Here is a 27,664-nt window from a genome sequence, read left to right as displayed (position 1 = left end):
TCTAGTCCTACCATTACCCGACATCCTGAAAAGTCCCTCCCCAGCTTTCTTGTAGGCCCCCTTAAGATACTGGTAGGCCGCTAGAAGGTCTCCTCGGAGCCTTCTTTTCTCCAGACTGAACAACCCCAGCTCTCTCAGTCTGTCTTCAGAGGAGAGGTGCTCCAGCCCTCTGATCATCCTCGTGGCCCTTCTCTGGACACACTCCAGCATGGCCATATCTCTCTTGTAGCAGGGGCTCCAGAACTGGAGGCAGTACTCCAGGTGGGGTCTCAGGAGAGTGGAGTAGAGGGGGAGAATCACCTCCCTCGACCTGCTGGCCACGCTTCTCCTGATGCGGCCCAGGATACGATTGGCTTTCTGGGCTGCTAGTGCACACTGAGGGCTCATGTGGAGCCTCTCGTCCACCAGCACCCCCAAGTCCTTTCCTCCAGGGCTGCTCTCAAGCCAGTCACTGCCCAGCCCATATCGGTGCTTGGGATTGCCCCGACCCAGATGGAGGACCCTGCACTTGGTCTTGTTGAACTTCCTGAGGTTGGCATGGGCCCACCTCTCCAGCCTGTCCAGGTCCCTCTGGATGGCATCCCTTCCCTCCAGCGTGTCAGCCGCCCCACACAGCTTGGTGTCGTCGGCAAACCTGCTGAGGGTGCACTCAATGCCACTGTCCATGTCGCTGACGAAGATGTTAAACAAGACCGGTCCCAGTACTGATCCCTGAGGGACTCCACTCGTCACTGGCCTCCACTTGGATGTGGACCCATTGACAGCCACTCTTTGGGTGCAGCCGTCGAGCCAGTTCTTTATCCACTGAATTGTCAGTCCATCAAACCCGTATTTTATCAGCTATCCTCATCCCTTGAGATGCCGTACGGAGCAGAGGGTCGAAGAGGTGGTACCGGGCTGTTTAGCAGGAATTAAGCAGGACATCGCATGTGTCACGGACAGGGATATTTGTGGATCTGAGTTTCCATTTCTCAAAATCTGGGATGCCCATAGAAGCAGACAAAACTACTTTAGTGCTGAATGTCGGGGAGGGACAGGTGGATGCAGAGACGTAATGTCGTTACTGTTAACAATTCTGAATGGGTAGGACAGTTGAAACCCCTCTGTTAATACTTCATTTCCCTACAGCTGCTGGCTGGGGAGAGCAGATCTCCGCCGTGGCAGTGGGAATGCCACCAGCGGCACCCGCTGCTGCGGGCCGGGCTCTCGCTGCCCCCGCGCTGCCTCCCCGTGGGTGAGCCCTGCCGAACCCCGGGGATTTATCACCGTTGCTGAACGACGGCTGTGTCTGCTTCGTAACATTGAACGGAAATTGTTTTGCATGTTCTCCTTCAAAAATATTTGGAAATGAGAATGATCTGGGATTGGGCTGGCGTCTCGTACCTAAATACACGACAGTGGCTGTATCCGCCTGTGTCGCAAAAAAAAGCCAGATGTTGGGTTCGGAAAGCTACAGATTCCCAGCTTCAAGTTATCAGCAGGCAAGGAAGAAGGGGCTGAAACGCAGGGCAGGACGTGCAGCCAGTCGTTAGGCAAGCAGGGGCAAACTTCGTTAGGGCTGCAGCCTCCAGGCTGGTGGGGACTGCCTGGGGGCTCTGATTTCCTGGGAAAAAGGAGCGGCAAACGCGCGTGTAAAAGCGGGAATTGTCTGCTTTAGTTGTTAGTTTTGCTTTTCCATGTGTTCCTTCCATCTAAAAGGAAAGAGCCCTGGAAAAAAAAAAAAAGCAGCTTGTTAAAATGGCCAGTTTTTTCTAGGACTTAATTAAGGGAATAAAAGAGGTCCAATCCGAGGCGACAGATTGTAGTCCAGGGTTCGAAGTGGCCTTAGATGCCTTCTGCACGGCCCAGCGCTGCCTCGGTGCTTGGCAATAGAAGCGGCCGATATGAAATAAAACTGCACACTGCAGTACCTGAATAGGAAAGAAAACCAGAAGAACGTCATATTGTACTGGTTGCGTCAGCTTCTCCCGTAGCTCCAGTTCTCCGTCGGAGCTCCTCGGGAGAGCGTTCCCTACGGATGCTCTAAAGGTGGTTGAAATGTTGGAGCAGTAACAAGTGGTTGCATTAAACAATTGAAATTAGATTCAGATAGAAATCAGAACTGTGATTGAAAGCAGATTGAAATTAGAACTCTGAAGCTTACAAATACCCCGTTTGAACTACGTGCCTTTTGTAACGTTTAAATTTGAATGCTTTTATCCCGTTTCCAGCTGAGCCGTGAGCCTGGGGGCTTTGCAGCGCGGCCCCAGCACGTGGTTGCACGTGCCCAACCATCTGACTAGGGCGTTTTACTCCCCAAAAGCAGGGAAGTCTTATGGGGGGGGAAAAAAAATACATCTGTGTTCACAGAGGCTTGCTCTTTGCTGGCTTACGCATTGGTTCTCTTTAATTTATAAACTAAACAAGTTTAGGAGTGTTTAATATGTCACATAGAATGAAGAGATGCCGAAACGCAGCTGCGAATGCGTGTTGCGAGGGGAGCTGAGTTCCTTCATAGCTCTCCTGTTGCTGGTGTTGCCCTTCAGACTAAATTTGGTGTGTTCACCTTGCGGTTTTGGGTAATATTGGGCTCGGTAATTTAAGTATTATTTCTCTTTTATGTGTAATTGTACCTTCAGCCAGACGTTATCAGCCTCTGATGATTATGTGTCTTATCTTTGATACAGTAGGATCTGAATGAAGGCTTTCAGATAATAAGTTACAGCAAAAAAAATCAAGAAATGAGCCAAAAATCGGTGCAAAGATGGAAAAATTGTAACTGCAAGACAAACTTCTGTACCCAAACGAGGGCTGGTCCTGCGGCAGGGGCAGCTCAGGCGATGGCCTCGGTTGCCGCTTTGTGTCACTCCTGCCTTGGCTTTGCCTTGGGTGGAGAAGCGGTTTGGGAGGATGGGGTGGCCCTGGCTCCTCGGTGACATGGGGAGGTGCCTCCAGCTCTTTTCCTGCTGGGCTGCGAGGTCCGCACCGGTCACGGCCACGGCTCCGCCTGCCCTCTCCTGTCACACCACCATTAATTCCATATTGATTTTGCATTCAAGAAGAGGACGGTAATTACGGAGAGGTTCCGTGCCGAGGTACGGGTCTTCTGTCCTCTCGCAGAAGCTGCCTTTTCCGTGGTTTATGTCTCTATTCCAGCCCAGTTCCTCTGCCAGATTCTGCGTCCGTGATTGAAAGTTATAGCTTTGTTCTGCTGGTACAGTAGAAAACACCGAGTAAAAATATTCTCTTATTCACCCTTGGCTGCACATGTAACTGGGATGAATGGTGCGCATTCCCAGCTGGGAGCTGGGGTCACTGGTGGCCTGACTCAGCTCTGCTGTTAATTTAAGAGAGATGGTGATAGCCACACTCTTGGGCTGGGGTGAAGGAGGCGCGTTCTCCCCCTGCCCCCTTGGTAATAAACTAATTGTCGGGCGGCTCTGCCTATAAACTCCATAATTTTATTAGTTTTTTCAGCAGGGACCAGAAGGGCAGGAATGAAACGACCGCATCTTGCGATGCAATGTGTGCCCAGGACAGTTAACGAAATAGGAACATTTCTCATACTCGAACGATTGGAAAGGATTGGGCAGTGTCAGTAAGAATGTGGCCGTGCCGGTTTATTGTCTCCGTGTGTTTTCACTGTAGCATTTTAATTGCTAGCATTCAAGATAATTTTCCCATTTATATTGGCCTTGGAAAGAGGGGAAATGGTAATCTGCCGTTAACACGCACACAAAAATAAGGAATAAACTTGGCGGGGAGGTTTTTATTTGTTGTTTTGGTGATGAAGTTATGTGCTCGTCTGAACCTGGCCGTAACAGAGGGTAAGGGAACTTGTGGCTGAGGTTAACGGAGTGCCTCTGAGAGGGTTGTTTTCACCGGCGGGGTGCATCAGCAGATCATTTCTGGGTCAAGCTTTCCCCTACAAAATGACCGCAATGAGCGTTGGAAGGAGTTGTTGTGTCCTCTGGTACCGCTGCTAACGCACCGCTGGTCCCAGCAGTCACTTTTATGGGATTGTTGGGGTTTTTTTATTTTATTATTTTCCTCTTCTCTCTTCCCCCACCTGCCCCATGTACTGGGAAAGCATTTAAGTGCTGGTGTTTTCCCACCACATCTGCCGGGGGACTTCTGGAGCGTCACTGTCATGCGTCCCATCCGATATCGCTATTTGTCTTTCCTAAAACACCCTAAATTTTCCCTTTCTTAATGTTATTCTGCCGCTTCTAGTTACGCCCCTGGGTGCCATCGTGAGCGATGCCTTGCTCTTGACGTTCATAGTTTGTATACATTTTACGCTCTTCTCTCCCCACCCAGTGCTCATGCGCCGAGTTCCTTACGGGACAAATTTTCATTAAAATGGACAAGGGGGAAAAAAAAGGTACATTACTGCACGCAATTACCGCAGTTGGTGTTATTAATACCTGTATTAATGTGGTGTATATGCACTCTAGGCGTGTACAAGTACAGGCTTAAGAAGGCACTGGGCTGGACAACATGACAAAACAACAAAATACCAGCCTTTGCCCCCAAAATTAGAGTCAGAGGGATTTCTGGTAGTCCCGACTGCTTTTCTGCGTGGCTGCTATTAGGGTATTTGCAAATAAACGTGCATTTTAGTTCCCTGATAATCGCTGCCGTAGACATTTTCTGTCTTCTATCTAATTTCCTACTTCTCAGCCTTTCCATATCTTGAATAATACTCAATATTATACACTTTCTTCTCTTATATAGCTCAGTAAGTAGCATCCCCAGTCCTTGAATTTTACGTACAGCGAGCAAGTTGGTCGGGGAGGTGGTTGCATGGATCATCTCGCAGAGTATATAGCGCGGTCCAAGCGGCACAGGTGGTAGAGTCCATCTTGGGTTCAACGGACGTGATGGAAGGGAGCAGAGAGGGGGAAACATGATGCGCAGCGTTCTGGTGAAAGAAACTCTGATTTTGGTGCCAGAGGGGATGGATTAAGACCAGGTTGGATGAGGCTGTAAGCAACCTGGTCTAGTAGAAGGCATCCCTGCCCGTGGCAGGGAGGTTGGGACTAGGTGGGCTTAAAGTCCCTTCCAACTCAAACCATTCTGTGATCAGAAGGGCACCTGTGCCTTCCAGGCACCAGAAATTGAGGCCAAGTTGTTGAAGCCAGGCCTCCTCCTGTGTGCCCTCTGGAGTGCTAATCAGAGGTTCTGCCCAAGGTTTTAGGCACGACAAAACCCACCGTTTTCTGATGATGCTGATGGAGCCAACAGCTCAAACACGGAGCAACGTGCAGAAGCCGTGGTTTGTGATCCTGCAGCGGATGGGTTAGCACGGCATCCTGAGAGGGGAGCGTGGTTTCCTCCGTACCGATGCTCACAGCATATGCCTCAGATGAAGTATTGTCCCGGAACTTCGCTGCTCTTGGCTCAGAGCAGGACAACTCAGTGCTGCCGTGATGAGAAGATGGGCTCCAAAGGTCATTGACACGCGCTGTTGCTCTTTGTACTACATGACCCATCTTGAGATACTACCCATCTGGCCTAAAATACGTATCCTCGGTTGGATTTACAGTTTCTAAAAATCTGGTTTTAACCTTGACTTCTGGCTTAGACCAGATCCTCCGGTTATGGGGCGGGAACCCCCGAGAACATGTCTGAAGGTGATGTTGCCGTACGTGACTTGGCTTGTCAAACCTAGTGCCCTGCAAATGGAGGTATTTCCATACCTGGCAATATTTCAAGAGATAGCGCTCTAACAGCACCTCTGTTAGAGGTGCCTGAACCTTGAGGAGATGTGTTTCGTTGGGAGAAGATTCCTTTATGTTTCAGCCACAGAAATAATTGTTTCCACGTTAGGAAAAGTAAGTACCTGCGGCTCAGGTTGCCCTGGAGAAGTGCTCGTCATTTCGGCATGGCTGAGAGCTCCTGCTGTATTCATAAAAACTGATTTCTTCTTGAACACAGGCAACTAAAATAAGCACCTGAAAGGTCTCTAAGGTAAATTTACCCAGAAACAAGATTTATATTAAGAGCTGTCTGTAGCTTTCTTCAAGATGATTATTGGGGGAAAGTGAGAAACGAAACTTCATTTCCTACTCATTTAAGTTTTGGAACAGAAAGGCAGGATTCATAGAGTTCATTTTGAAAAGGAAAATCAGGTTTATACTGAAAATGGAGGGAGGGATGGACTAGATGATCTCCAGAGGTCCCTTCCAACCCTATGATTCTATGATGGATGGATGGATGGATGGATTCCCATGCAGACAGACTGCACAGCAGGCCTCGGTGTGACTTGTCCACCCGGGGCAGAGGCGATGCCGAAGTGGGGAGCCTCAAGGCTGCCGGAGCACCCTCTTGCCTCCAATATTGCACTTTGTTCTCCTGGTGCCCTCTGGCCCTACGGTGTTTGTGGTGTCCGTGGAGACAGAAAACCCTCCGGGGCAGCGCCTGCCCCTCTGGCTGTACGTTCTTCATCATGGTCAGGCCTTAATTTCATTTAGAGACAATACAAGTACAGAGAAAGGTCAATACCACGCTGCCGCCGGCTGAATTTTATTAACTTATTTATTAACATCTGAATTTATTATTGCTTTGTTATTAGGAAACAGGTTCTGTTGGAGAGCTCGTGGGATAGTCTTAAATTCATCCTTAGGATTCTCATTTTTCTGCACGGGAGGAAATTTCTAACGCCATTTAGTTTTTCATTCAACCTCATATTTAAGAGACTAAATGCCGGGTCTGGAGGCTCCTAAGGGATGGAAAAAGTTCATCTCTAGAAAAAGCAATACAATGGAATTTGTTGAAAGTTACCCAGTGAAAACTCTTGATAGTATTTTCCGATTTGACAGGCCAATGCAGCTGGCCCCGGTGCCTTCTGAAGAAGCTCCAGAGTGGCAGGAACAGGAGGGAAATCGCAGGTGTGGAAAAAAATCTATTATCCCATGATGTTAGCGCCTGCCGGTTTTGCTGTCCTGGAGAAGACTTCATGTAGTTCGGACAGCATTTCACTTGGAATATTTTACTTAGTAGCTGAGACAAAGCACTCGTGGGATGAGGATTGTGCGCCTTGAGTAGTTTATCACAGGCCGAAGTTAGAGTTCATTAGAGCAAAACCAGCATAATTTGGATATTTTGAATTTTTTTTTTTTTATCCGGTTCCTGCGCTCCTCAGGGCAGATGGGGCTTGTGCGTGATTTCTTTCGGTTTTATCCTTCTGTTCAAGGATGATTTGGAGAGAGATTGAGCCATATCCAGTAATACGGCGTATTCAGGTATGATTGCTCTGCTCCTGTAAATACTGAGGTCTTTTCCTTCCGTCCTTCCCACCGCATCTCTTCTAGCAGCTGGTTGTATCATAAGGATGCGGTATCTATTTCCCCGTATGTTACGGAACATAAAGTTTTTAAAGGAGCCAGGGTAAATACTAAAAAGTGTTAAAATTTTCCCTGTATCTGTCACTGTCTCGTTATACACCCGTGCTAAACCAATCCTTAAAATAGAAAAAAAAACCAAACCACACACACGAAACTCTCTTATTAAAAGTAAAAACATTGGGTACCCAAAACTGTATGATTGCGTTATTGAAGACGTGCAGCCGAAGTCACAGAGGAGGGAGAGACGTGTGTTTAAGACTTCGATAAAACGTTAGCTTGGCTAAACTGCCAATAATGTACGCTTTAAAAGAGGCATTTAAGGCATAAATAAATTAGCCAGGAAAGACGACTTTGTGCTGCAGAGTAGAAAGGCATCGGGAGTACTCTCAGGAACTTAATTTTTGCCTTTCCTTCTTCTGCGAGATCTTATCTGCGCAGATTTAGCAGCGTTTATTTGATTTTTTTTTTTTTTTAATAAAAAAAAAAAAGAGCTTACATCTTTCCTGTATAAATAGAAAGAAATATAATTGTTGGCGTAATAATACCCTGCGTGCCTTCAGTTAGGGGGATCAGCTAGGGGTTGGGTTTTTTTTCCTGCTTATCCAATTTTATGGCGTTCATCCTCAACCCTGTCCTTCAGGGTTTTCACTGACAAAACTTTCTCCTTGCTTTCGGTTAAACAGACCAACTTCCACGTCTGGGCGTTGCTTTTCTCACCTGAATAGCAAAAAGGAGCGTCGCTGCCGAGGGGACCTGGGCCGTCACTTTGATTTAGGAGGCCCCGTTTGCCCTGTGTTATCGCGGAGGCTTTAAAATGACAACGGCAGGAACGCGAACAGCAGCATTAGCTGACGTAGTATAGCAGCGAAAAGAAAGCCGAATGTTCCTCTGGTCTTAGGATGCCGGCAAAATGAGGATGAATGAGCGGGCTGTGTGGATCACCTTTGGAAAAAGGAAAAAAAAGGGCACTTACCCTTTATGAACTGTTCTTCGAGTAATTTTTTACTAGAAATGCCTTTTTTGAGACAAAATACAAAAGAATAGACTCCATTAATGAAGAGCTGGTCTCAGCAGAAATGTCATCTGCAGGACAGGCTTCAGCCGGGGTGGGGATGAAGTTGGAAGGAAAAAATATTACTGCTTCTCTTATTGATACTTTGGGGTCAGATCCAGGAAGAAGCAGCAGCTACGGTGTGACTGCGAAGCTGGCACCAGAAATGGGGTGGAAATAGTCGTCAAAGTAGAACCAGGACATTTTATTGGGCACACATGAGATGGAGCTGGGATCCGTCCCTCTTGGCTGGTTCCCGGGGTGCTGGTTCCTTGTATGCTGGTACCCAAAGCCCGCAGAGGAGGGTTTGCTACTGTGCTTTGGGGTTCAGCTAGACATTGGTGAGGAGGTGATAGGATGGGGTTATAGAATCATGGAATGATTTGGGTTGGAAGGGACCTTAAAGCCCACCCTGTGCCACCCCCCTGCCCTGGGCAGGGACACCTCCCACCAGCCCAGGTTGCTCCAAGCCCCGGCCAACCTGGCCTTGAACCCCTCCAGGGATGGGGCAGCCACAGCTTCTCTGGGCAACCCACGCCAGGGGCTCACCACCCTCACACCAAAGAATTTCTTCCTCAGATCTCATCTCAATCTCCCGTCTTTCAGCGTAAAACCGTTCCCCCTCGTCCCATGGCTCCCCTCCCTGCTCCAGAGTCCCTCCCCAGCTTTCCTGGAGCCCCTTGAGGGACTGGAAGGGGCTGGAAGGTCTCCGCGGAGCCTTCTCTTCTCCAGGCTGAACCCCCCCAGCTCTCTCAGCCTGTCCTCCCAGCAGAGGGGCTCCAGCCCTCCCAGCATCTCCGGGGCCTCCTCTGGCCCCGCTCCTACAGCTCCGTGTCCTTCTGCTGTTGGTTGCCCCAGAGCTGGAGGCAGCACTGCAGGGGGGTCTCCCCCGAGCGGAGCAGAGGGGCAGAATCACCAACCCCACCATCAGAGTCCACTGACATTTTCACTTTCTTTGTCTGAAGTTACATTTTAGGTGTCTGGAGGATTTGGGGCTCTGGATCTTTGTGGTCGCAATGTTAAGGTAATAGAATTATCTGCCAGATGGAGAAAGTATTTGGTGTTAATGTGCTCTGGGTGAGCTTTTGGTAGTAACCTGCTCTGGCAGAGGGGCTGGACTAGATGGTCTCCAGAGGTCCCATCCAGCCCCTATCATTCTGTGATTCTGTGACTGTTGATACCACTGTTAAGACACCCTACCTTCATGTGTCTTGACTCAAGTGTTGGGGTTTTGCTGTTTGTGATGACCAGTCAACGCGAGACGAGGTCCACCTTCTCATTCTTTGGTAGCTCCATCCCTCCTGCAGCCCCCTTCTGTCTGATCTGCTCATGTGGGTGCCCACGTGGGGTGCAGGCCAGGGCCCCTCGCCCCGTGCACCTGGGGATGCTGCTGGCATCTCCTTTCACTGTCAGGAGCTGCTGGGGTCATGGTGCTTAGTTTGGTTCAGCAGAGAAATGACGGTTAATGAAATGAAGGAGAGGCATCACACTTTTACTGAATAATTGTGGAATTTGGCCTGGATCATGAGTGCAGTCAAGAGCTGCAGGGCAGACTTTTTACTATGGTTTTGGCCATCGTGAAGAACATGGAATGTGGTTGGTTGGTTGCTTCATTTTTCCAGTGGGTCTGTAAATCTGAATACACTGGGTTTTCTTCTCGCATCCCGCCAAAACCAACGTGGGTGTCTCGTGAAGTTTTAAACCTTACGAAGTACTAATAAACCCCCTGAGCTGGAAAGCCCCTTTGGCAGGAGGTGGCCTGTCCCCACCACGGTGTGCTCAGCGCCGTGGGGGTCCCGCACCCAGCACCCTCCGGGTGGGATCGAGAGCATCCCAGCACCTCCTGTATCGTGGAGCCTTCCCTCGCAGCACTGACTCAGCCTGACTTGCTTTGGGGGGAGCGGGGGGAGCTATAAGACTGCCAAAGATTTGGAAAATAAAATTAAAAGGTTTCCAGTAGATTTATTAGCGGGTTTCTATTTATGCAACCGCCGCTTATGCCATTCTGGGAGGTTGAAGGCACCTGAAAAGAGCTGTAAATTCACTCTTTGCCTCCTTGAGGTCTTTTTGCGCAGCCAGAACGGTTGGAAGATCTCTCCGTCTAAATGAAAATCAGGACCTGAGGTTTCTTTCTTTTTCCATTTAATGACTTTTACAAGTTTTTGTCTTAATTATATATAACCTAAGGGGTTTGGGGTTTTTTTTTTGCTTTTCTGTTGTTGTTTTTCTTATTCCTTGTTGATAGTGTGTATATAGCGGGGGGAATAATGTTTCTTGTTAGTTTATCTTGCAGAACCAATGAGAAGGGGAGCCATAAAAGATCTTTTTTTATGTTATAAAAATAACCTCGCCTCATGGGATTGGTGTGTGAGGGGTGGGGGAGTGGTTGGAAACAAAAACCTAAGACCAAAATTGTCTCCCGTAGCTCTACTGAAGCCAAAAAGATACGTGCTCCCATGTTTAAAATCCCCAGAACAGTCTCTAGAGAATAAAACAATTATAAACCAGCCTATTTCTGGGCTTAAATTACATGATATTTATGGAATCATTCATGCCAGAATTAGCTTTGCTTCAGAATTTCGAAAGTAGCCTTAACTCCCAGAGTGGCCTTTTAATGCATAATTAACTCTTTTCACGAGCTTAATGTCATCTTTCGCGGAGAATTCGGAAAGCGTGTCACGAAAACCTGTATTTATGCTCTAGTAGTATTCTCCAGTGCTCTTCACATTACTTTGGTGCTTTTTTTTAAAAAAAAAATAAAAATAGGTGGCGGTAGGAAAGAATTAGTTTATATATATATTTTTCCGTTCTGTGGGACTGAAGTTGTGGTATTGGTATCCGGGGTATTTGAGAAGCGTTCCTCTGAGTAGTCGCCGCTGAATAGATTATCCAACAAAACTTGTAAAGGAGCAGATTTGTCACCTGCCTTCTAAGTGATCTCTGAGGTGTTGATGAGTGCGTCAACGTACCGAGTACAGACTTGATGGAAGAACAAACAATGCCGGTTGTGGGCCTAACCGTCCAGCTTACGGTGCCCATCCATTGAAAGTAAAAGAGAAAAAAAATCTTATTTTGGGGGGAACTTTGGCTCAGGAGATGGGAAGCAGGGTGGCTGCCCTGGGTTTACTAACTCTGGTTTTTCTTGCGATGGTGAAGACAAACGTGGTACGTAAAATCTGATACTTGTGTAGAACCGCTTTTTCGATGCTGTAGGAGTTTGCTGGAATCGTAAAACGTACGAAATACAGAGATCAATACTATGTTATTGTTTGAACGGCGAAGGCGAATGATGCTGGGTATCTCCTGCCCCACCTGGAGGAAGGAGGAGACTCCATCATCATCTGCAGCAGCAGTTGAAGCGCTTCGATTCACTAAGTCCCTGCTGATCTGGGTATTAAATGTTGTCTGTGTAACTAAATATCTCCAAATCTGCTCACATCCTTTCTATTGATTTATTAAACCCTTTCCTATATTTCTGTGTACACTCTAATATATTTACTTCTCATCTTCCTGTGAATGCTGGGTCTCCTGTGCTCTTTCTCCGCTGCCTTTTTATTTTCTCCTCAATAAGGATTTCATTTACACGCAGCAATACTCTTCACCTCGCTTCTTTTGTCCCAGTTATTTATTGAAATAGAGTTCACAGAGCATTCGCCAGGAGAAATAGCCTTTCTGTGGACCAGGGCAGATGCTGCACATCCTCACGCGAATCCCGAGCGTTTCCGCCAGGAGCGTTGGCAGCTTGGCACGAAGATAAGGAGTGGGGGGGGTTCGGATGAGCAGTGCTGGTGGCTCACACGAGTGTTTTAAAAGAGAAACTCATGCAGTATCTGAAAAGCTGTTCACGCTACGCAAAGGCTCCTCGGTAGATGTTGTTGGGGAGTTGGTATTTATTTGGTTTGGTTTTCAGCAGTGGGGTTTTTTCTGGGCGCGTATGTATTCATTATATTAGATACCTGCTATTTTCACAACCTTTTCTTCATCAGGAAATAAATGCATGCTAGTATAATATATATTAATATACATACATACATATATACACACACACACACTGGTCTAGTGGGAGGTGTCCCTGCCCAGGGCAGGGGGTTGGAACTAGATGATCTTTCAGGTCCCTTCCAACCCGAACCATTCTGTGATTTGATCTGTGGATTTAGCAATATTTGCTCTCAGCGCTGTTCCGTAGCTCTGAATAGGAAAGAAAGCCATTTAACCAGAATTACCAACCTTTGGCAAAGCTTTATTGTTCCGGTCCGTACTCTGCATTAGATTGGGCCTTCGTGTACGTGAAATTAAGGTTTGATCCTGGCCCGAGCATTGGTGAATGCTGCAGATCTTGCAATTTAGACCTCGCTGCGCTTGAAGATGCTTTTGCCGGTTGAGGAGGCTGTTGAGCCTGCTGAAATCTGGGTTTGGGAAGTCCTCTATTAAGCCCAACTTCTGACTCCTCTTGTGGCACCTCTCTTGGTTCTTCTGTATGCTGCGAATGACTCCGCCTGCCCGACAAGACTGAGCCGTGCTCTTGGGTGAAGTTTGCAGGATTTTGGGACACTATTTTATTTTGACTGTTTATATTTGCTGTGTAACTCACATTCCCATCCGATAAAAACAGGCCCCAAATACTTATTTCTGACACAGTAACGACAGCCTGGAATTTCGAAGAGTTGACATCTGGTGTAATTCACTCAAACTGAGAAAATCTCTGAAGTTATTTTTCCACAAGCAGCGCGCGACAAAGGTTTCTCATTTTTTAATGGTTGCTCTCTTTTTCCTGTAAAGTTGAGGCGAATTAGCAGCGTGATAGGGTATCGCGAAGTGAAAATTTCCCGCTTTATCTACTCGGTGGTACCCGAGTAATCATGTGCCACGTGCAAATAAAATGATATGGCAAAGAGTAGAAGGATAGAAACAGGCTCTTCGCTCAAAAGAAGACATTAACATCAAAACGTGATCTTTCTTTATCGTGACTGCAATATCAGCCTCTTCCCTCAGCCTTTTAGCAAAACTCCCGGAGGTCAGAATACGCTGGCGCTGGTCCTGTGTCTTTCCTAAGAGGAAAATTGTACAGGACGAGGTGTGGTGCTAATATCTGTGGAGCGATGCTTTGTTGACTACAGATGGTAACAGCCGAGTACGACTCGCCTTGCGCCATTTCTCTGTTTTCATAGACATTTTGCTGGAAGGTGCTTGATCCTTCGCTCCATCCAAACTCCGGTGAAGGCTGCCGGAGGCAGGCTCCAGTCCCTCCGCTGCAGTGGCTGGCACTAAGCCCTCAGCTCTTAAGTGGCACGGATAAAGGTGTAGAGCGGCTTCTTCCGGATCCCCTCCCGTGAAGGGAGGTTGTTACGGCAGTCTGATGCAATAAAACATACTTCCTTTGAAACCCATCGCTTAATTTACTTAGGGAACAAGTATGGTGCGCACAGCGCCGTAGAGTTACTTGGCGAATTGTGAACACTTTGAGTTTTTTAGGGTTTTGACAGTTCTTCGCCCTTTAGAGCCTGAACGTTGCGCCCACGGTAATGAGAGCAGGCAGGACTCAAATAGATGGCTGTCTTTATAATTCTTAACGCTGCAACTTTTCCTTTGAAAGGGGTCGAAACTGCCAGAAATGCTCCCTCTGCCATTCTGAGATATTTCTTTTTAGCCATCTTCCCGACTGGGGCGGTTAATTGTGATCATCAGGTGGGAGCCCACCCTGTTGGTAACGGAACAGGTTATTTTCCACAACCCATTTTTAAAGGCCGCTGTATTTATTACCCAGTCAAAGAATAACAACCGGGTGCTAGGCTGTTTAGATCACTGCACGCTGCACTTCGGAGGGCTTTGTTCAGGGCTGTAGCCGGGATTATTTCTCATTTTTCTTGACAACTCTATTGTGCCTTCCTTTCTTGGTAGCGTTGCGACATTAAATCTTCTGAGAGGGAAATAACTTTTTTTAATGCAGTGGCACTGGGCGGCAGGGCTGTAATCCAGAGTTTGGGCAGTCACTCATTCTGGCGACGCTGTGCAAGTCTGTCTCTTCCTTGAAAATACGATAAAACTTCCAAAATATACCAAAATGAGCCATTTTTGTGTGTTTAACTGAACACAGCTGTCCCCTCTCCCAAGGTCAGGCAAAACCAGATTTATCCCGTTCAGACAAGAATTAATCCAGAGGAGTCTTACAGACTCTCTCACACCAGGCAGGGGATGGAGGGGACGGTCACAGAGATCCCTTCTGGCCTTTGAAGCCTGGAATCTCCGTTTCTGAGGAATTAATGGCTAAAAGGCTGGGTCTGTTCCGTTGGGAGGGCTGGGGGGTGCGGCGATGCCTGGCATACGCAGCGCTGAGCCTGAGGATAGGAGAGCTGCGATGGCCCCTGAAAACTGAACTAAATAACCATTTTCCTGCTCTTAATTCAAGATAATGAGGCTGCTAATGAGGCACTCTCTAAAGCGAGGTGTGGTCTGTGGTCTCCGGTTCTGGGAAGCATCCCCTAACCATCCGTGGTGGGACACCAAGTCAGCCAGGTCCCCACAAAACACGGGGGAGATGTCACAGCGCCGCAGGTTGCCTTCGGAAATGTTGACCATGATGGGTCGTCTCTGAACCAGCGCAAAATAAATCCTTGGGGGTGGGAGTAGGTGACGCCCAGAGGTCCCTTCGAACCCACACCATTCAGTGACGTTTCTGTTGTTTTCCGTTATCATTTCGATATTAATTTCCCTTCCAACCTGGCTCAGCTGCAATCCAGGTTAATGAAGTGCCTGACTCTGATCGTTCGCCTAAATTTAGGCACTTAATTTAGTCGTCTGAAGCGAAGCACCCTAATTAATGCTTGTTTTAGTGATAAGGTGCGGGCAGCTCCTGAGGGATGGTTCAGATAGACGACACGTCCTTCTCTGGCCAAATACAGAGATCCTTCAGCTCTGTACATAATTAATTGGGATGAACCCAGCCTTGAGTGTCCAGCAGCAGATTTATAACAAAGTTGAACTTTCCAGCTCTAGTAGTAAACAACAGTTGAGGCTGGACTAGATCCACCGTCCTTCACCGTAGAGGAATATCCTTCTGCAGGTCCGTATATCAAGTAAGGTGCCAATTACAAATACATGTAACGGGAGGTCTTCAGCACAAGCCTTTTAAGCCTCAGAGATTTGCTTTAGGCTTATCACTGGGTGTACAGAAAATTCGGCAAATCCCATTGAATTCTGCAAATTCGGGCTGATTTTGGTGGGGGGGTGGGAAGAAAAATTATACCGGAAGCGTCCCAACAGCAGCTCTGATGCTGATTCAGAACGTCTAGTTGCAGGTCCCTAAAGCCAAAGCACTCGTTAGAAGAACTAGAAAATACGTTTTTATGTCGGAGATGTTTTCTGGAGCCCCGCTTAATGTTACTGAGTGTCCATAGGGAGTGAAAAGTCTTTAATTAAACAGATGCCAATGGGTGCAAAATTTAAAGGCCTATCCTGAATGACCCTTGTCGTTAATCCTAAAAATCAATATAATGTGTTCGGTTGTCTGGTGACTTCCAGGCATTTACCTTTCCCAGATGAATTTGGCATCTGGGTCCCCTGATAATTACAGGGACCTCCAGCGCTTCAAATTTTAAAGCTGAAACATAATTAAACCAAAAAAATGTAGAGATAAACCCAGAAATAATTACTGAAGATTGTGTATTTTCACAGCTGGCTGGAGCTGGAGTTACTTAAGGCAACGTGTGATACTTGGACTACCCTTGTATTTCCGCCCGTGGTTTAGAGACTCGGAAAGCCGAAAGCAGAAGCACAGATAATGTTCAATCAGAATTAATGAATAAGATCAGCCTTGGGGTACAAAATGGGGAGGAATTAAGCAGGTTTTAAAATGCTCAGGTAATAAACATAGGCTGAGGAATGGGGCCCTGGGGTGGGATTGCCCTTGGTCTCTGGGACGGATTAAGTTTTCTGATTTACCCCGGGGAAAGTGGCAGAGCGCCTTCGTTTTCTCATGAAATGCCCAATTTTGCTTTTTCATCGGTGGTGGGAGCCATGAGAAGTGCCTCTGGGTCCGTTTCGATAACCCAGCTCTGTATGCGAGAAGTCCCTTATTTTGGGGCTGTATTTGAATCTTCCACCTGGGACATCGGAGGAGTGGCCGTCCCGTAAGACGCAAGTTCTGGATGCATTATACTGAACAAACAACGCAATGGAGTTGCTTTATAGCTGCCGCAGAAGGATGTATGTACAGCCCAAAGGCTGCGTGGCGTCGCAGCGTGCGAGAGGTGAGAGTAGAGAATCACAAAGGAGTTGTGTTGAGTATTTGTTCGAATTGGAAAGTCTACCTGTGGGTCTTCACGCTCCGTTTTTGTTTTTAATTAAGCCTTACAATCACCAGAACGCAGCCCCTTATTTGATAACTAACTGAAGAACACGGCCGGAACCTTCCCCTCTCGTTTCATTTGGATTTCTCCCAGGGATTTAATTGGAGACAAGGTCAGCGTACGTTCATGTTTCAGGTTTTCTCCTGGTCATAAACTTTGCTGCTACGTGATCATTAAAACACAGTTTTACAAAACCACATTTTATTAGCGTTCGGCCCCAAACTTAGTGATGGGAGGTATATTCATATAATCAAAAGGAAAAGCAACGCACTTCTGTGAATAAATGGATGTGACAAAGCTTAGAAGTACTTCAAAGTGCCAGTTTTCAGTAGGGCACAGAAAATGCATGCAATTCGGGGGTGTTGTCAAAGACATTGAAGAAATGAAGTTTTGCCAGCGAAACTCAAGGAGGTATTTCGCAGGGTGTGATTTTTCTTACAGAAAGAAAAGAAACAGCAGTAACTCGGTGTTACGCAGACATATAGTGATGTCCCAGCCCGCTCCCGGTACCTGCATTTCTTGAGCGGGGGCTTTTCCTTCCCCTTGGATGCTGCTCTGCAATGCTCTGTGGTCCAGAGAAGTGGGATGGGACACGTCCTACCCTCACCTGAAAATTTACAGAGGCATCATCTCCCATTCAGATCTCGAGCTTTTTTTTTTTTTTTTAAAAAAAAAAAAAAAAAGGAGTTAATATTGGTTTTGGGTAGAATTAGCCCACTGTTGAGTTCTGTCTTCCCTGAGCTGTTTACCCCATGGGACACCAGTAATTCTCCCGAAGATCAATTGGAAGTAGTAACGGTTTCCAAGGAGGGTGTTGGTGCGTAGCAAGTTAGAAAGGAGGAGGAAGCGTTTGTAATCCTGCCGCGCGACTGAAACAAGGAGCAGAGCTCTGCCCGTGCTTCGGTGCTGGCGAAAACAAGCTGATTGTTTCACACCTTTCCGTTCCGTCCTCCCTTAATGCGTCTTTCATTCTTCTGCCTTTCATATTGTTTGTTCTCAAGAAATGGAGTACGTGAAATTGTTTATTATTGTGATGCCGCGGTGGAGTTGCTCAGGGGTTATTGCACGTGGGGGCATGGCTGGGGCTTGGCAGACCGTGCTCAGGGAACCGGGACACTGGTGGTTTTCCGAGAATCGCAGAATACCAGGTTGGAAGGGACCTCGAGGATCGTGTGGTCCAACCTTTCTTGGCACAAGCATGGTCTAGACAAGGTGGCCCAGCACCGTCCAGCTGAATCTTGAAAGTGTCCAGTGGTGGGGAATCCACCGCTGCCCTGTTGGGATTATTCCAGTGGCTGATTGTTCTCTGAAGAATTTTCCTCTTGTGTCCAATTGGAATCTCCCCTGGAGTAACTTGTACCCAAAAGAAGAGCTTTTACGTTTTCTGGAGACACCGTTGTATGAGCAGGGAGATGAGTGCCATGAAGGTGAGCAGAGTTTGGTGGATTGGTTGGTTTGATGACTTTTCTTTCTATAAGGAGGAGTTCCCCAAATCTCACATCTCCTCCTTCTCCGTACAGATGTTGTAGGTTTGCTTGGACATCCAGGCATGGGGCAGTAGCTCCAAACTGACTCTCAGGGGTCTGTAACTCTCAGACGTTCCTGTATGCGTTCCTGAGACTGCAGCGTGGATGACCTTGTCATGTTCAGGCCACTCTGGAAGTCTTAATGCAACCATAGTTAGGAATAAATCAGTTTAGACTCTGGTTGTAAAACTTGCAATCCAGAATATTCCTCTTTGGACATAAAAATTGCCAACCCCAGCAATATCTGGCAGGTTTTCCCTTCTTTCCGTAGATGTTTCAATACCATCTTGTGTCCGTGGCTTTTTTAATAGGATTATTCATCATCGCCTTCCATCTTTGAGCAATTCGACAAAAGCTTTATACCCATTTGTAGAATTTACCCCTTTTTAGCCATTTGCTTATGATCCTGTCCAAATCCATTCCCGGCCCTCTCTCAATGCCCGCGGCTGGGCTCGGGGAGCCGTTCCAGCGCACGATGCGCGCTGAATAGCACCAGATGGTTCCTTTCTCTTCAGAAGCTCGCTAACTAACCTCTATACCCAAAATAGCGTCTTTTCTTATGCCGAGTTAGGCCTTTAAATCTGAGCATTTCTGCCGGTGAACCACCTTTACGCTTTTTACTTGAGGCCCAAAGAGATGCTCTCCAGGTTCATCGTGAGAAGCGGGTATGCGGTAATCTCGGTGCACGTTAAGGCTCGCAAACCTCTGTTGCAGTTAGTGTTTCGGTAGGATTGTCATGAAAATGTGCAATTTTCAGAAAGGAGAGTGTCAGTGGCTTTATAAAAACCCGTACAGAGAATTAGCGTCAAAGCGAAGACGGGTTCCGGCACTCGGGTCGTGGACGCCAAGAGCTCCGTCAGTCTCCACGTGCAGCGTTGCACCACTCCGTTGCGTATGTTATACCAGGAGAAACCTCCTTTACTGCTGCAGGAGCGTAAATATTTAATGAAGAGTTTGGGGGATGCGTTATTTCATGGGGTTTTTTTGATTTCCTCTTTTTGTTGGTTTGGGGGCAGTGATGGTGTTGAGTCGTTCGGGCTGATGGGCAGCTAAGCCCTTCCTCCAGAGAAAGAGGAGGCTCTGGCACCTCCTGGTACCAGCACGGCATAATAAAGGCGCATGCATTAACATTATTTAAACCAGAATATTTCCTCAAAAATATGCTTGAGATTTCGATTTGAATCTGAATCTTAACAGCCTAATTATTTTGAAATTATTGTGCCCTTTGCTTTATAAACTCTTAATCACGAGGCTCTCAGGCAGATATCGTTTAAGTAATCAGCATCAGCATAATCAGTAATTAAAGTGATAGCCAACTACAGGTGCTGCTAAGTGCTAATCAATTAAGTGCATTTGTAATTGAAAACTTGATTGAAGTATTGATAGTGGCTTTGATCCCTGGCCCTGTAAAGAACATCCTCAGAGGAGGGAGGAAAAGCTGAGAGTTCGTGGTGAGTAACTGTGTCACTGGCACCAGGAGGAGTTAAACCGAAAAGAAATATATCGCTACAGCCATGGCAATATGTTGTAGGTGGGTTTTCCTATTACGGGATTTATTTTTTTTTTTTTTTAATGAAAGCTTTTTAGCCCAGCTCTGAATGAGAAGTCAAAGCTTTGAAATTGTTCCTGGATCTGATGTTCTTTAAAAATAATTTCAAGTTAATGGTGCCTCTTAGTTACTTCAAAAGGTTTTGTTTTCAAATGTACTGGCAATATTAGTACAAGCTGAACTTCAATTGTATAATTAAATGCCTAAAAGCGCCCTAAAATAGCTAAAAATGCTTTAAAAAACCCCAATAAGCAATCACTCTTTTCTGCCGAGTCAATAAAATGAGAAACAGAAAGCAAGACTCACCTGTCCTAAAAAGTTACCACGTGCTTTTCTTTGCGTGGGTCCTTTTTCTCCCTGTCAGCTGTAAAAAGAGCCCGTCTAAACTTAGCACAGAGGGATCTCGTGACTTTTGAAACACTAAAATTATTCAGATGTTGGGCTGAGCCGTTCCCGTGACGCCAGAGCAGAATGCAGCTCTGCACGCTCTTTTGGAATGTCCGTACCTCACCCAGCTAAAAAGCACTCGGTTGCGCTGCACGTGATTATTTTCCAAGTCTTTTTTTTAAGTATCCAGAACAAAATTTTGGGGAGCAGTCGTGCCTTAGAAGTTTCTACGTCTGCGGAGAGAGAGAAAACGATGACTTTTTTTCAGTACGCGTTCTCGAACCTCGCTATTTTCTGTTTGTTTTGTTCCTTCGCCACCGTAACCGAGAATTTGCCCGAGGTTTCTGACTCCTCTAAGCCTTGTATTTGGTTATGTTTCATCCTCTTTTCTTTTTAAGTTAGTGAAGGCACCCAGAGGCTTTTATATCCTTAAGTTTATTTCTCCCCACTATATCGTGACTGTCGCTTTCCTTCCCTTTTTTTTTTTTCTTTATAGACTGTGGTGGTCAAATAATTCAAGTATTTCATCATGCAATTTTTAATATAGGAGCTGTTTGGAGACATAGTTGAGAAGAGAAACACCCCGAGGAGACAATACTGGCCGAAGCGGTCTTCGTACCTAAACTCCTCTCCCAATCTTTTTTTCTCCTTCTGATCTTCTCTCGGGGTGGGGGAAAAAAAAAAAAAAAAAAAGTGGTTTTATGGAACGCCATGGTTGGGGACTTTACGGTTGCTCGTATCCAAGGCAACTGCCAGCAGCCTCAACATGTATTTGTAAATTAATTTGCAGCGTACGGGTTGGTTGTGGAAGGAGAGCCCCTTGCCTTGTGGGGTGATGGAGTGGAGGGGCGCGGGGACGGGGATGGCTCCGAGGGTGGCAGGAGGGGCTGGGAGAAAAGGAGGCTGAGGGGAGACCTTCTCGCTCTCTGCAGCTCCCTGAAAGGAGGGGGTAGCCAGGGGGGGTCGGTCTCTGCTCCCAAGGAGCAGGTGATGGGACAAGAGGGAACGGCCTCAGGTTGCCCCGGGGGAGGTTTAGGATGGATATTAGGAGAAACGTCTTCACGGAAAGGGTTGTCAAGCATTGGAAGAGGCTGCCCAGGGCAGTGGTGGAGTCCCCATCCCTGGAGGTATCTCAAAGCCGGGCAGACGTGGCGCTGAGGGACACGGGTTAGTAGCGGTTTGGCCATCATTAGGTTTACGGTTGGACTCAATGATCTTAAAAGCCTTTTCCAACCTAAACAATTCTATAATTCGATGAATTCTGTGAGCCCCATCTCCATCGTCTCCATCCCATCCCTGTGCTCGTTGGCTGCTCACGGTGTGCACCGGGTGTTTTTATGCAGGTGTCGTTCCCGGTTTGGTTTAGTTTGGCTCCGCTTTTCAGGCAGAACAGCCCACACCCTTAAGGCCCGTGATTGCCCCTACTTCAAATCTTAATGAGTTTTTGCAGTGTTCCTCCAGCACATCACTTCAAGGCTCTATTGTATCAGATCCTTGATTTGTGTATGCCTAGCTGGTTTGATTGTAGAAAATGGGATTTCTATTGGAAAAAAATAAATCTACAGAATGGACTTAGGAAAGAAAAAAGCAGAAGAAAAGCGTATGCGCAGAGACAAAGTGCAACAGACAGACTTCATAAAGCAGGTCCTAGTCGTCTGCCACCACAACTGAATGAATGTTTGCAGATATCTGTTAATAAATATTTATGTCCAGAGGATTATTGACTAAAATAAACTGACAAAGGACCTTTGCGCATCCAGAAACTTTGATTTGGTAAGATTCATGAGATTTCTGCTGCTCCGCGTTTCCAATCAATGCAGAGATAATATCTCAGCTTTTTCTTATTCTGGTTTGGTTCCTAAGTAAAGGGGCACGTAGCGATAGGACGAGGGGTCATGGCTTCAAACTGGAAGAGGGGAGATTTAGATGAGATATCGGGAAGAAATTCTTTGCTGTGAGGGTGGTGAGCCCCTGGCCCAGGTTGCCCAGAGAAGCTGTGGCTGCCCCATCCCTGGAGGGGTTCAAGGCCAGGTTGGCCGGGGCTTGGAGCAGCCTGGGCTGGTGGGAGGTGTCCCTGCCCAGGGCAGGGGGTTGGAACTAGGATGGTCTTTAAGGTCCCTTCCAACCCAAACCACTCTATGATTCTATAATTCTGTGATTCTAAATAATCATGAAAATGGGAAAATGAAAATATCCTATGGTTTTGGAAACTACAGGAAAGATAGAGCTCAGGTTTGGTTAGATCCGTTGGGCCAAGGCCTATTCTCTCGGAAAGATTTTCTCAAATACAGTTGAACTGGAAGGGGTCTTTGAAGGGCCGTTTTGCAATGTCTGGGGAGTTCGACCCTCTGAGCGAGGGCAGTGCTGGGTGTCCCAGCTCACGCTGAGCTGCTTGGGGTGATTTCCGAATGGTGCAAGGAAGGGGCCACCACGCTCCCGTTGAAGAAGACTCATCAGCAAGCGGAGGTGGCCAGCAACCTTTTACAATACTTTTCCACGTTGCGTTCCAGCTGGGGCTAACAGGTTCCTAAAATCCTGTGGAAGTTGACTTCATTTTATGGTTTCCGTAGGAATCCTGGTATAACAGAAAGGAAATATTTTCTTTCTGTTGGTTACGTCTCGGATAAGGCGTGAAGGATTAGAGCACTAGTCATTACCGCTCTCTCTTAAGCAGAAGAAAGGACAAGAAGCCTGTCAGAACCTTAGTCGTTGATTTTCCTGGAGGAAAGAGTCACATATTAAGTACTATTGATAAAAAGCATCGTTGCAGTGTCCATGGAGACCAGGTTGAGGTGAAAGTGAACTGTTACCGTTACAGTGACAGCTTTAGGTGGATCTGTAAAGAACCTGATTTTTCCTTTAATCATAAGGAAGATCTTAGTTATTTGGCCTTGAGCGTTAGATCAAACCCATTGCTTCTGTGAGACCTGCTGTGCCGGGAGACACGGTCACTGTTGACTTCGAGGAAGGGATAGTTGGGGTTTCATAAAAATTGCTCAGCACTTGCAGGCATCATTGCTTGGATGCTTCTGTTGGAACTCTTGTTTTTCTTTTTTTAATCAAATTAATATCAAGTTCAGTCTAGAAACGGTATGGCTGCAATAACGAACACTGCTGCTGCCTCTCCTAGAGGACAACAAGTTGTCTTGGGGCCTTCTAGCTGTTTTAGCCCACATGCAGCTCAGTCTTTTCTGTTTGAAATAAATGGACGACATGGAGCCTGTGGTTTCGAAATGATGGTGAAGCACCCAAAGATCCACTCAAAAGTCAGCGTCATCAGAAGGTCTTCCAAATTATGGCATGTCTTTCAAAATCCACTTGTGGTTTCTATCAGCCGATTCAGTTTTAAATTTTTTATAAGCGGCACCTTTGGGTAAAAGTTGGTGTTACTGCACTTTCCAAGCTGAGACCAGTGTGGCTTGTCCCTTCTGGTGGGATTTTTCAACCCACCAGTCATTCCTGGTTATCTACCTAGGTGGTTACTTACCCACATGAGCTGCGCAACACGTCCCTGAAAGCGTTCTGTATTTTTTTCTTTTCCGTGTACTTTTTTTTTTTTGTCCTGGATGGGGGCAGCTGGGATTTCAGAAGAGCCTTTCTTGTTGCCCTTGGAAGGGGCAGGGGAGAGATGGAGCTGTTTTTTCCTCCCCTGCTCTGAGAAAATATCCAAATGCTCTGCTTTCTTCTTGACCTGGGAAATGGGGCAGTCAAAGTGTCTTCTCCTCGTAGCTGGGCTGGAATAATACGCAGAGGCTGAGGTCCCCATGATGAGAACGTGGTTCAGCGTTGTGCAGATACTGGAAGAGCTGGGAGCGCACCAATATCAAACAGCAAGTTACCTGTAGGTGTCCTAAGAGCTGTCAAGAGAAATACGTTTTAAAGCTGCTCTCTGGGGGTTTGCTTTCTCCCATAAGCTTTTTATACGTAGGCAATTTCAATATGCAGAGTGATCTGTTTTTAAAACAACCGCTCTCTGGTTTGAAAAATGGAGTTTGTTCTGCCCTAACGCAAAAGACTCAGCATTATTTCACTCAGCAATGAAAACCCGAGGTATTGATTTTGAAATGTATAATTGATTGTAACAATAAATCACTGGGCAGTATATGTGCAAAATTGATTTTTCTATTGCAATAATTAATTTGATATATGCGGTAACATATTTATGCAGGGACTGAGCAACTCAATAATGGTCATAAATCGTATTTGGTCAAAAACTATCCACTGTGATGTGGCCGACTTTCCTCTTTGTCTAAAAATTTGTAATGCAGTGCCGTACGGGACAGCAGAGATACAATTGTGAGGCCTTGCTCCATGAGAAACCCTTAATACCCTGAATACCTTATATCACGCTGAGTGAAAACGCTCGAAGGATTGGAGGCTTGTGAGGAACAGCTGGTGCCCAGATTGTTTTAGCAGAGAAATGTTGATGTACAATATCAGCTCTCTTATCAGTCCAGCCCGGTAAAGCTGGTGGCTTTTCTTGGACAAATTGATAGAAACTGTAATAAAGAAGAGAGTGAATAGACATATGGACGAACATGATATGACGAGGAGGGATCAATACAGCTTTTGTGGAGGAAAGTCTTGCTTCACATGCTTATTAAAGTCCTTTGTAGGAATCACTAGGCACATGGACGACGAGATCCAGTTGATATTGTTGGCTTGGGTTTCCTAAAGCCTTTTGATAAGATCCCTTGCAAAAGGCTCCTGAAGGAATGAAGTTGCTGCGGCGTAAGGAAAAAGATCCCTTTGTGATAAACAACTGACGCAGTGGAGAACAAAGGATGGAGAGAGGTGTTGGCTCGTCCCGGCTGAGGAGCGCCGGCGGTGGGGTCCACAAAGGCCAGTGCATGGGATGGAGAGTGGGGACGCAAGGGTTAGCGATTTGGTGTAACGACAGTGAAAGCTGGTTGCTAAAAAGCCTTACAACGCTGAGTAACTGGGAGATAAAAGAGTAAATGAAATGCCGTGTGGTTAAATGTAAAGAGACGCAGAGAAAACACGCGTAGCCGCTGCTGTGCCCTGAATAGCTGCTGCTGCTCGGGAAGGAGGTCTTGCTGTGTAACGTCTGGCAGCACAGCGGTCTGCGGCGGTAAAAAAGCCGCTGAGTGTCGGGGTTTATTGGAAAATGAGCAGGGTTGAAAGAAAACGATGGCTGCAGCGCTGCGCGAACCTGCCATGCGCCCTCCGCCAAACGCGGGAAGGAAGAGAAGGTAGAAGGGAAGGTGGTAGCGTTGGCCAAGAGCGTAGACCGGCTTCTGCATCGCGGTGACAAAACGCCTTCAGACCTTTCTGCCCCTCTGCTCCGCTCGGGGGAGACCCCCCTGCAGTGCTGCCTCCAGCTCTGGGGCACCAACAGCAGAAGGACACGAAGCTGTTGGAGCGGGGCCAGAGGAGGCCCCGGAGATGCTGGGAGGGCTGGAGCCCCTCTGCTGGGAGGACAGGCTGAGAGAGCTGGGGGGGTTCAGCCTGGAGAAGAGAAGGCTCCGGGGAGACCTTCCAGCCCCTTCCAGTCCCTCAAGGGGCTCCAGGAGAACTGGGGAGGGACTCTGGATCAGGGAGGGGAGCCATGAGACGAGGGGGAATGGTTTTAAACGGAAAGAGGGGAGATTGAGATGAGATATTGGGAAGAAATTCTTTGGGGTGAGGGTGGTGAGCCCCTGGCCCAGGTTGCCCAGAGAAGCTGTGGCTGCCCCATCCCTGGAGGGGTTCAAGGCCAGGTTGGCCGGGGCTTGGAGCAACCTGGGCTGGTGGGAGGTGTCCCTGCCCAGGGCAGGGGGTGGCACTGGATGGCCTTTAAGGTCCCTTCCAACCCAAACCATTCTCTTGAGCCATCAGGAAGGGACAGTTTCAGTTTGGGCTGTGGGGCTGAGATAAGATCCCTCACACAATCTAACAAGCAACATTTAGGAAAAATTAAGTGATTGGCCATGGTTAATTGCATTGCTGCTGACTGTGGCGAACAGCTCCGCGAAAACTCTCTTACGTGTTGGGATTGGCAATAAGTTTGTTCCCAAGAGGTTTGACTTTCTTTACGCTACTGTAAGGAGGGTGCAGTAAGGTCTCCGTGAACATCTGTGGAATTAAAATGGCACCAAATGGTTGGAGCTGCCCAGGTTGATATTTGTATCCTGCAGTCAAAAAGAGGCGACTTTGGCACTTTGGGCTGAAAAGCGAAATGAGTTGCAGTGTCGAGTCAACCCCAGAGCTGACATTTATAGTACCCCGGGTATTCTAGTGGCCTGTTGAAATGAAAAATTCCTGAAAAGGGCCAAAATTTACGATATAAATCCATTGTCTATATAGCCGTCCACTGCTACGGAATGTATAGTTTTCTTTATGCCAGTTTGAGTCTTTTTAGATTTGATTTGGTTTTCTCCTCAAAATAATAACTTAGTTGAATGCACCTTGTTGTTAGAAAAATCTTGCCTTGTTCGTTTTCCTTTTTTTGTGGTGGAGTCACCATCCCTGGAGGTATCTAAAAGCCGGGCAGACGTGGTGCTGAGGGACACGGGTTAGCGGTGGTTTTGGCAGTGTTGGGTTGATGGTTGGACTCAATGATCTTAAAAGCCCCTTCCAACCTAGATGATTCCATATACGCATTTCTATGTATATTCTTACGTACGGCAAATCCAATGGACCATTCCTAGACCTTCCATTTTACTCAAGGTCTGTTGCAAACTGTGGTAACGTCATTAATTTTTTATTTTTTTCTTTACATCTTGTTGCTGTGTCATTCATTTTATGTGCTTTATTTCTGTGATTTCTTTGCCAAAAAAAAAAAAACAATCAACAATAATAATATCTCTTCTTTTACAGAGCATCAAAGTTAGCTGGTTGCCTCCACCACCAGGTACTCAAAATGGATTTATTACGGGCTATAAAATCCGACATAGAAAGACTACCCGCAGGGGTGAGATTGAAACGCTGGAGCCAAACAACCTCTGGTACTTGTTCACAGGTCAGTGTTCACATGGTACAGCCTTGCAAGGTTTTGATGAATTAAATGCTTTGGGAATAAAATATACTTTCACTTCAAGGGAACATTGATTTCTTTGCTGGCAGGTAGCATTTATTGTGTGGTACGAAGACAGTCTTTATGGGGCTATTTTTAAACGAGTTTTTTCCTTAATGCTTTTGTCATATGTTTGTCTCCTGGATTTTATCCCTACTGAATTTGAACGCAAATTTCTCGTGTCCAATCTCTTAAGTCTCAGGTGGTTTAGTAGAGCGCTCGGCCAACCTCTCCTGTGTTCTCACGGGTGCAAAAAGGTCGATTTCCCTAGTTTCTTTTCCGAGGTTTTCCATGGAAAATACCTCCTTCCAGAATAAGAGCTTCAACACTAGATTGTAGCAGGACTGTAATTGCAATGAATGAAAGTAGCCAGGTGGGTATCGTAAGGGTGACAGTGATTTCTGGTAGGTGAAAATGAATGTCGGCTGGGTTCTTGCATTATGCCCAAGACATAACTGAGAAA

General features: G+C 46.8%; 1 protein-coding gene across 1 annotated transcript in view; it reads left to right on the top strand.

The window, feature by feature from the left end:
- Positions 1-27,664, top strand: part of LOC128901974 (netrin receptor DCC) — a 583,836-nt gene that overhangs the window by 465,433 nt on the left and 90,739 nt on the right. The window contains exon 13 of the mRNA XM_054184191.1: positions 27,006-27,147. Coding sequence (XP_054040166.1) covers positions 27,006-27,147 — 142 coding nt within the window. The remainder of the gene's footprint in view (positions 1-27,005; positions 27,148-27,664) is intronic.

Source organism: Rissa tridactyla, chromosome W (genome assembly GCF_028500815.1).
Source record: "Rissa tridactyla isolate bRisTri1 chromosome W, bRisTri1.patW.cur.20221130, whole genome shotgun sequence".
In the NCBI taxonomy this organism is placed as follows: Eukaryota; Metazoa; Chordata; class Aves; order Charadriiformes; family Laridae; genus Rissa; species Rissa tridactyla.
This window is presented reverse-complemented; position numbering and strand designations above follow the sequence as displayed.